General features: G+C 45.4%; 1 protein-coding gene across 1 annotated transcript; it reads left to right on the plus strand.

Annotated features, from left to right (window-relative positions):
• The first annotated feature begins 41 nt into the window (after positions 1-41).
• Positions 42-6,104, plus strand: HSPB6 (heat shock protein family B (small) member 6). The gene is made up of 3 exons (XM_026702394.2): positions 42-317; positions 2,161-2,283; positions 5,574-6,104. The coding sequence occupies exons 1-3, from the start codon at positions 129-131 to the stop codon at positions 5,760-5,762; spliced, it is 501 nt and encodes a 166-aa protein (XP_026558179.1). The 5' UTR covers positions 42-128; the 3' UTR covers positions 5,763-6,104.
• Positions 6,105-10,410: the final 4,306 nt, after the last annotated feature.

A 10,410-nucleotide genomic window follows, 5' to 3' on the forward strand; every position in this document is an offset into this window, starting at 1 on the left:
GCTTGTGCCTATAAAAGGAATCGCCCAGGCCGGGTCTCGCCGTCTGAGTCTCGCGGTGCACTCGAACCTTTGCTGGGGTCGCTATTGCAGAACCTGCCGCCGCCGCCGCTTCCTTTCCCTGCTGCGCCATGGACATCGTCATCCAGCACCCCTGGCTCCGCCGCTCCATGGGTTTATCTTCGCTCTTCCCGCCTCGTCTCTTCGACCAGAGGTTCGGCGAGGGGCTGTTGGAGAGCGACCTGTTCTCGGCCACCCTCTGCCCCTATTACATGCGCTTCCCTTCCATGCCCAGCATGGCGGACTCGGGGCTGTCGGAGGTAGGCGCAGAGGGCAACTGGAAGGGTTTTTTTTTTATTTTTCCGGGGCTGGCCTGGGGAGGGTCTTGGGCGGGGAGCGAATGGTGGAATCGGCTGCCCGTCTGGGCGCGCTGGGACCGGCCTTAAGAACAACAGAGTGGGAAGGGACCTTGGAGGTCATCTAGTCCAACCCCCCTGCTCGAGCAGGAGAGTCTATTCCAAATATTATGTCGGAGCTTGGCCGGTCGCGCGGGTGGGTTTGTTCCCCACCCGGCCCAGGCCGTGGACTCACGTGTCGAGGGCGCCGTGGGAAGGGGGCTGCGCGCATCTAGCGGGCAAAGGGGAGAAAAGGGCCGGACGGATGAGTGTGACAGGAAGCAGTGGAGCGGAGGGGCGTGGAAAGGGGGTGGCAGGCGGAATGGGAGAGTCCGCTTGCCTATTATGGTAACATTCTTTTGCCTGGCCGAGCCGAAAGGACAATGCCAAGCAAATTGCCCTCCAGGCCGAAGGACTGGCATACAAGCAGCCCTAAAGGCTTGGTAGAAGAAACCTTATCCTGTTGGATGGCTGCCTGCCCTTGGCTCCCTAGACTAGAAAGCTTGCGGGAACAGAGGAAGCTGTTCCTTGGCTCCGTGCAACTTGGCTTGTGAACTTTGGTTACTGTTAAGTATGGTGGCTTGTCAGTCATTGGTTAAGGTCGATGCATTGCATGAACTTGGCCAGCTGCAGTTTTTTTCTGTAGTGCACTCTCCAAACTCACCTGTTAAAAAGTCACAACACTTTTCTCCTGAGCAGGATAGATGATGTTCCCACCCTCCCCAAATCCTACTGTGGGGGGGCCTTTGGGTGCAGAGCACCTCGACTTTCCCTGGAGTTTGACTTCTTGCCTTCTTTCCATTGCTGAACATGAAGATTTGTGCAGCAAGGAGGCTGTTAAGTTTAGTTTCAAGGTACCTCTGCCAAACTTTTAAAGCCAGAAAGCAACCTGAGCAAGCCATTCAAGGAACATGGGTTCTTGTTTTCTTCAGAATGAATTGACCAATGCAAATAATGGGTGCCCCCAATTTATGCAGGTCTTTGGGTGACCAGAAACTCTTACAAAAACTCCATTTGTAAATCATTGTCTAATTACAAAGGCTTGGATTTTAACACCTGTATTTTAGCAAGAGAGGCATTGGACCAATAGCTTTTTGATGGATGGCTGTTGCCTGGTAACAGGCAGTGGTCCCACCTTACATAATCTAGTGGGTGGTTTCTGCTTGGTTGTTGAAAAAACACAGGTGCCCTACAGTGATGGCATGCTTGTAATCTCTGCATCTATGAGATACTTGCATGCTCATATTTTTCAGTTGGTTCTATTGCTTGATTTCCTTGAGAGCGATGGGAGGAAATCTTGCATTCTGCCTACTGCTGAGGCTAATGAGAAAAGTGTTCAAATATGGTTTATAGAAGTTTAAGCTCAAACCTGCCTGGTAGCCTTTAGGTGTTAAAGAGCCACAAATTTATAAATATGAAAATGTGGGCTGGGTGTGTACTGTATAGACATAAAACTGTTTCTGATTGGGATTAAATTATGGGTGGAATCCATTTCCAGTGGAAACGTCTTAAACCAGGGAGTATCCAACCCTGGCAACTTTTAAGACCTGTGGACTTCAACTCCCAGAATTCCTTCGCTAGCCATGGGGAATTCTGGGAGTTGAAGTCCACAGGTCTTAAAAGTTGCCAAGGTTGGACACCCTTGGCTTAAAAACCAATACCGTTTAATTGTGTGGGTCTGCAGAAACTCCCCAAGCAAATGTTCTCTGCTGGGTTCAGAAAGGCTGGTGGTTTCTCACCCACTTTTTTTCACCTTTCTTGCTTCCAGATGAAGCTGGACAAGGATAACTTCTCTGTATTGCTGGATGTCAAGCACTTTTCACCAGAAGAGATACATGTGAAGGTGGTGGGTGATTACATCGAAGTCCACGCCAAACACGAGGAACGTCCGGTATGTAGCTTTTCTTACACCTTCTGTTCCTTTACCTGGTAAAAAAAAATTGAGATTGGCATCTGTGAAAACATTTTTTAAAGCCACTTTTTTAAGCCTGTGTCTAACTTGGAACTCAAATTGAATTTGCGTCTCTTGGCATTTTCACACAAAAAGATGCATTTATGGATTGCATATAAAATGGCTGATCTTGCACAAAGGGCTTAATCCTAGTTTTGGGTTAATAAGCTACAATTTATATACCTTGTTTCCCTGAAAATACAACCTACCCTGAAATTAAGTCCTAGCTTGATTTTTACACATGCACCCAATATAAGCCCTACCCTCCAAAATAAGCCCTAATTAAGATCCTGCCCACTCCAGAGTACACAGGTAAAAATTAAGCTAGGGTGGGAATGGGAGGGGGTGGAGCTGCCCTACTACTTACTATAGTTGTAGCCAGGTCTCGCACACCCCGACACCTGCCTCGTAGGCCCATTTCTTCTGCAGCCAGCAAGGCTGGCAAAGCTTTCCTGAAGGCCTCTATAGCTGATAACAAAGCTCTGGATTGTTCCAGAGCTCTGTTATCAGATGCAGAGGCCTTCAGGAAAGCCTTGCAGGCCGCAGAAGAAGTTATTGAAGGCCTCTGACAGTGAAAAGGAGGCCTGGGGCGACACGCGCAAGTGAGGTTAGTGAATGGATGACATCCCCTGAAAATAAGACCTAGTGCCTTTTTTGGTGGCAAGATAAATATAAGACAGGGTCTTATTTTGGGGGAAACACGGGTACAAGCCATCTCCAATGTACAACCACAGTGGAGCTCAACATTTCCCTTGCTAAGTGAGGCACTTGTTAAATGAGTTTTGCCTCATTTTACGACCTTTCGTGCCACCATTAAGTGAATGCAGTTAAGTTGGTAACAGAGTTAAGTGACTATGATTTTGTCATGCCCTTGTTAGAGTCAAACCCAACGGAGTGGAGGTGTGACTCGGGTGGTTGGGGAAGGGCAGAGGCCAGCTGGGCAGTCAGAGGAAGAACCAGGCCCATCCCCTCTCTATCCTAGGGCACACAGGGAGGAATGGAGAAGGAAACAACTTGGCTTATGAAAGAGGAAGCAGTCACGATCCCCCTCATTGGTTGTAGCTGGGGAGAATAGTATAGAGGAGGGGCGTTTCAAACACAGCGTTGCCAGAAGCAAAACGTGTTATTTTGGGCTGACGTTATCTTGGTTGGTGTCCTTCCAACAGACTGTGCCTTTTTATCTCCTTGAAGTTGGAGATATCCTGGTCCGTTGTGGAAATTCCTTCACTGTAGTTTGTTTTAGTTTTTTATTTCACCTCTACCTGCTCATTAAGTTCAGACTGTATTGCTTTCTTTTGAAGACTATTTTTGAATACGTTTTATCTCCAATTTTGTTACGTTTGTGTTACACTCCGGGTCATCCCAGATTTCCCCATTTGCTTCTCAGAGGGTCACAAAAGGGGTTCACATAACTCCGTGACACTGCAAGCATCATAGTCAGTTGCCAAGTGTCGGAATTTTGATCCTGTAACCATGGGGATGCTGTAATGGTCGTAAGTGTGAAACCCTTCATAAGTCACTTTTCAGTGCGGTTGTTGTTTTGAATGGTCACTAAACTGTTGTAAGTTAAGGACTATCTGCATTCATATAAACTGGGTTCAAACATATTATGATTTAACATGTTGTCTTGATTTTCCTAATATGCTGAACTACAGATTGTCTTGTTTTAGCCTAATCTGTGTTGTACTAACTGGGGCCTTAATAGCCTAAAATCATTCGTGCAACACAAAAAGGACTTTAAAATATTTCTGAGCTTTACTTGTTGAGAGTTCTAGCAATGGGAGATGGGATGGTCTAAATTATGTGACTACCCCATATTTAAACTTTTTGTGTGTGTGCTGCAGTTAGAGACAAAGCGTGTATTACACCTGGGATACCACCCAGTTTCGAGTAAAAATTGTTGCTCTAGGCACCAGTGGAATATTTACATTTTGGGGAGATCTTTTGGATGCTTTCCTGAAATATCACCTACATATTGCTTGTAAGTTTGCAGCATTGGCTACCTTTGTGGTTTCAGCCTTTTACAAAATCCCCACTTCCCCAAAGGAAAGTAACATGTTCTTTTTCAATCTGTTTCTTGCTTGTCTCTCCACAGTAGGTGGAGTGGACCCACATCTGGACAAAACTCCACAATGCTACAAGGGCTATTTTTGTTTTCTGATGATGTCGAGGGAGGTTGTGAGGAACCTTGTGGGACTGAGTGAATAAAGATAGCGTCGGAAATGTTCTTTGTAGCAAGAGTATACCATGCTTTTTTTTTAAAAAAAAAAGATACTTTAATTTGAAAAGATGGGTCAGGAAAGGTTTGCTGATTGCAAAACCTTGAAAACTTTGCATGGTGAAAGACGTCCCGTATAGGTAGTCCTGGACTTACAACAGTTCTTTTAGTGACAGCCTCACTGAAAAAAGTGATTTGTGACCATCTTTCACCCTTAATGACAGTTGCAGCATCACATAATCAAAATTTGGATGCTTGGCAACTGATTGTATGATCACCTTTTGCAATTTTTGGATCAGCAAAGTTAATGGGGAAGAATAGACTAGAATTTAGAATAGAATAGAATAGAATAGAATTCTTTATTGGCCAAGTGTGATTGGACACACAAGGAATTTGTCTTGCTGCAAATGCTCTCAGTGTACATAAAAGAAAAGATACGTCCGTCAAGAGTCAAGAATCATCAGGCACAACACTTAATGATACTCATAGGGATACAGTCAGCAATCAAATCATACTAGGAAACAGTCAATATAAATTGTAAGGATACAAGCAACAAAGTTACAGTCATACAGTCAGAAGTAGGAGGAGATATGGGTGATAAGGAGTGATGAGAAGATTAACAGTAATAGTAGTGCAGACTTTGTAATAGCCAGATTCACTTAAACAACCAACATGTTACTACCTGAACAATTGCAATGATTCGCTTAACAATGGTGGCAAGAAAGCGGCAAAATTCATTTTAAGTGTCACATTTAGAAAACATAAATGTTTGCCTCAATTGTGGTTGTAAGGCGAGGACTACCTATAGCAGAGGGTCTTCAAACTTGACAGCTTTAAGACTTGTGGACTTCAACTCCCAGAATTCCTCCTCATGCTAGCTCAGGAATCATGGGAGTTGAAGTCCGCAAGTCTCAAACTTGCCAAGTTTGAAGACCCTTGACTTGTAGTAGTATCAGGCCATCGCTTCCCTGTTTCTCCATTCATTTGTCCTGTCTTGCTCTGTTCTTTACAGGACGAACACGGCTACATCTCCCGGGAGTTCCACCGTCGCTACACCATCCCCAAGGGGGTTGATCCGGCAGCTATCACCTCTGCCTTGTCTCCAGATGGGGTGCTCTCCATCACCGGCCCCACTAAAACTGCAGTGGAACGGAACATTCCCATCACTCGCCAAGAGAAGCCAGCTGTCACTGGAAAATAGAGAGAAGCAGCCTGGCCCAGAATTTTTCGTATTTCCCCCCACTATTAGATGCCAGCATTGTGAGCTTGGACTCCCCTTGTTTGTTATGTACAAGGTTGTTCACTCTTAAGCCTTGAGAGGAAGTGACCTTCCTTTCCTACTCTGCTAATGGCTGCTGGGATGCTGACAGCAAACACCCTGTTGTCCAAAAATTTCATTCCACCTGCTGGAGAAGAAGGCGCCATTTTCTTCCTCTGGCTTTCTTCCTTTGCAGGCTTAACTCTGTACCACTCTTCATATTGTACTGACTTCCTTGTATAAATACCCATTTGCAATAAAGTGCTTCTTTGCTTAAGAGCCAAATGTTGCCCGAGGAATTCTTGCCAATAAACCTGAAGTTGTTATTCTTTCTTTAGGGGAATGGAATGGGGTCAGGGGGGTGGGCTTCAAAAATTACAGCAAGGGGTTCTCTGCCTGGTTGCTGGGTGGGTGTGGCCATGGTGGGCGAGGCCTAGTCGGCCTCCTGCACCACAGTGGCGGTGGGGGGGACACATTTTGGCCCTCCCCGGGCTCAGGAGGGTTTCCTTGAGCTTCTGGGAGGGTGAAAACAGCCTCCCTGGGCTCTGGAGCAGTGGTGGGATTCACATTATTTTACTACCAGTTCTGTGAGCGTGGCTTGGTGGGTGTGGCAGGGGAAGGACACTGTAAAATCTCCAGTCAGAGGTGGGATTTGACAGTTCTCCGAATTACTCAAGATTTCTGCTACCGGTTCTCCAGAACTGGTCAGAACCTGCTGAATACCAACCTCTGCTCTGAGGGGCCCTCTGGAGGGTATAAACGGGCCCATTTCTAGTCTTTCCAAACTTCTGGGAGGCCCGTTTTTTGCCCTCCCTGAGCCTCCTCGCTCATCCTGCACTTACCTGTATCCAAAATGGGCTGCGTGGGGATTCCTGCGTGGGAGGGGAGGGGCAGGGTGGGCAGGGTCAGCCGGGAGTGGGATTTGGGGGTCCTCCGAACCATGCAGAATCCTTGCTAGAGATTCTCCCGAACCCCCGAACCAGTCCAAGATTTTCCCGAACCAGTCCGAGTTTTCCGTGTGGTCCTCGATGTTTATTATAATTTCTTGCATCTCGTTTGCATTTTGGTCTTATCATTCCAATGTTGAAAACTTGGGGAGGGCGAAATAAAAATATGCTTTGTGAAAACAGATCAAATGTCTAACCGAGGGGTACAGATTTGCAAAACAAATCTTGTGGATGATAAACTAGAACTCCACATAAAAGGTTTCCCTGCTAATGAACTTGAGGAGAAGGAATAAGTTATGGGTTCTTCTGCAGAAAGAGGGCAGGAGTGGGATAGGTATACATCAATAACCATCCTTTATAAATGATAATTCCTGGCTCCCATGTTGAAAGGGAAAGAATATGCTTTTAGTTAACGAGGCAGAGAATAAAAGACTTTCAAATTATGCCAAGGAGAATCTTGCAGCCAGCTGGATGCAAATCACACAACCAGATACACAATGTCCATGAAAGGAATTGGGTTTTTTTTGAATCTGTTGGTACTTGCCTATATTAAGTTTAATGAGGGAATTTTTCAAAAGCTAATATCCACCCAGAATTAGTAGAAATGGGTTTCAGTTTCATTCTTTCCTAAATGGATTGTAAAGGAGGTGGTGGGTGGCATTGATGCAAGACAAATTAGGTGTGGCAAATCCAATGGAAAGCTACCAAAGTTATCTTAAACATTTAGCCAACAGTGAAAGCACATAATTTCAAGATGCAATTCTGGGGCAAATGTTGGGTTGGTGCCACACAGCTGGAAAAAAAAACTGCTTTTTGCAAAGATTTAACATGCAATTTGGCATATTGTTTACCTGGGAGTTGGTCAGACTGCTCTCTTTATATTTGGCTCTGCTCTAAATGTGAGTTCCCCTCCTCTTTACAACTATCCCTATTTGGCTTTTGATGTATAGGTACAGCATTGCTCTATATATTTATCTATAGATTTTACACTGAATTTCTAGATCGGGATATCTATAACCTTGGCAACGTTAAGACTTGTAACTTCAACTCCCAGAATTCTGGCTGGGGAATTCTGGGAGTTGGTCCACAAGTCTTAACATTACCAAGGTTGGACACCCCTGATCGAGATTCTCCTATAGATTTTAGGTTCTTCTGGATTCTAGTTCTCTATAGCTATCTATAACATCTTAAATGATGCCTCCGTCCAAATTACTTGCTAAACATTTAAATGCTGCTTTGAAAAGGCTGTGGGTGGCTTTTTGAAATGAAGGATTCCAAACACTCTTAGAGATCCTTTCCCAGGAACCCTTGTGTATTTTCCCTAGCAGTCGGGGCAACTTCAGTTGCACTCTGACTGGGTTGATAACCTTTACTTATGGGGAACGGACCCATGAATTTTGGCCCCAACTTCTTACTAGGGAGCCTGAACCTCAAGTATTTGGTGGAGAGATAAACCTTCTCCCACACCTGGAATGGCCTTTGCAGGGCCCGGTGTTTGCCTGCCTGTTTCTTATAGCTCTGTGCCGCTTTTACCAGCACCTTTTTTACATTCTCCCAAGTTGCTTTTAGCATTGACATCCAATCAGTCAAGCTGACTTAGGAGAGGGGATCCCTTGGATACTCAGGCATTGGGACAAAGTCCCTGTCGCTCAGTACTTTGAAGGGGATTAGTCCCGTGCTACTGTGAACAGCATTATTATTGTACACGACCTCGGCAAAAGGCAGAAGGTCCGCCCAATTACTGATAATTCACTTAGCACTGCTATGTAGCGCAGATAGTGCTCTACCATGGTGTTCAACCTCTCTGCCCCACCCCCATTGGTGCTTGGATGAAAAGCCAAGCTAAGACCCTAGGATGACCCAATAGTCCACAGGAACTCCCTCCAAAATGAGTTAAAAAAAGGAAGTGTAGAAAAATAGGTAATGAATTCCGCAATGAAGGACAGGATCACACGTTGGGGTTAAGCAGGTTATAGTCAGTGGTGGGATTCCACGTTTCTCCCTGCTGGTTCACGCGCACACAGTACTGACAACCCTGTCAGCGCTAATGAGGTGAGCTGTCTTTTAGTCTTTTAGCTCAGCTGAGGTGCAGCAACTTGCTCTGCCACATGAATCAGCTGAGCTAAAAAACCAAGGGAATATAGGACAGGAAATGGCAGGGATGAGTGGCCGGGGCCAGCCAGAGGTGGTATTTGCCGGTTCTCCGAACTACTCAAAATTTTCACCACTGATATGCCAGAACCAGTCCGAACTGGCTGAATACCACCTCTGGTTGTAACCTGTTCAGGTGCTTTAGGATCCAGCACGGTGGGAGATTTTCCAAACCCTCCTGGTCTTGATCTGTTGAATAAACCAGGCCAGCATTAAGTTTGTAATCAGGCATTAAATATTAAGTGAACACAACTGTTTAACACAAGGAATAAAACACAACCAAAGTGTCCCTTTTCAGTTTTACGATCTCCAAATACATTTCAACGTATCAAGCCATATTTTTTTTAACATTGCATATTATTTAACATTGCACTGGGATTGTAAACCGTGTTTTATGGGCTTGTCCACCTATGATTTGCTCTTACGATTTATTAGTAGTTCAACCATAGCAGAACAGAACATTCAGATGCAGCCACAATTGAAAGCTGATGTCAGGGAAGGATTTTTAGATGTTGGCTGTTCACCTTGTACCTCAGGGAACAACTGAGTCATGTGTGCGTGATTGATGTACCAGCTGCATAGGGTCATCTTAAACCAGACTGGTCCTTAGAGTTGAAGCATATGCCATCTTAACAACGATTCTCCCCTTAAAATGCATCTCTGAGTGGCTAGGAAACCTGTCTACTTAACAGGACTCAAAATAATTGGTGTCGGGTCCTGTAGCATCATATTCCTTTGCACATGAGGAGGAAAAAAGCACACCCCAATTTGCAATACTTGCTGAGTCACAATGATCCTTGGCTCTGAGCCAAGCTGCAAAGAGTAAGTTGAGAATGTTCTCTGGAACCTATCATGAACTTTGTGGAGGAAGACAGAAAAATACATGTTTGCATAATGGGCTATAGATAGATCTACATCAAGTTGCTTCCTTGGCTCTTATGCATTCTCTAAACCCAGGATGGGTGAAGCCAGATAGCTTATAACAGGTGATTCTTGCCCACATAAAGCAAAATAGATGTTAGGAGAAGTGGGTTTGTTTCTCTTCTTCCCAGTAAGGCCGGAGGTACAATGTAGTCTTTGACTTATGATCAAAATTGGGACTAGAATTTATGTTGCTAAGCAAGGCAGCTGCTCAGGGAGTCACAGCCAATTTTACAACTTTTGCCCTGGTTGTCAAGTGAATCATTGCAGTTAAGACAGGGGTGTCAAACTTGATTTCACTGAGGGACATGTCAGGGTTGTGTTTGACAGGGGGCCAGAGTGGGTGTGGTCAGAGGGACATGGCCTGTTAACGTCACTCATGTCAGGTTCCCCTGTGGTGGCCTGAGGGCTCTGCCAGTGAAAATGGGCTCCCAAGCTCCGTTTCTGGCTGCGATGGCCTCCTGCGATCCTCTGCCAGAGAAAATGGAGCTCTGTTTTCACTGGCAGAGGGTTGCAGGAAGCCATCGCAGCCGGAAATGGAGCTCGGGAGTCCGTTTTTGCTGGTTGAGGCA

Source organism: Pseudonaja textilis, chromosome 10 (genome assembly GCF_049901715.1).
Source record: "Pseudonaja textilis isolate UNSWEBS1 chromosome 10, rPseTex1.2, whole genome shotgun sequence".
Classification (NCBI taxonomy): Eukaryota; Metazoa; Chordata; class Lepidosauria; order Squamata; family Elapidae; genus Pseudonaja; species Pseudonaja textilis.

Excerpts from the sequence above, each read along its gene's own strand:
- HSPB6 (XM_026702394.2), top strand. The coding sequence starts at position 129 with ATGGACATCGTCATCCAGCACCCCTGGCTCCGCCGCTCCATGGGTTTA. Across the intron at positions 318-2,160 it reads CGGACTCGGGGCTGTCGGAG|ATGAAGCTGGACAAGGATAA; the intron begins GTAGGCGCAGAG and ends TCTTGCTTCCAG. Across the intron at positions 2,284-5,573 it reads CCAAACACGAGGAACGTCCG|GACGAACACGGCTACATCTC; the intron begins GTATGTAGCTTT and ends TGTTCTTTACAG.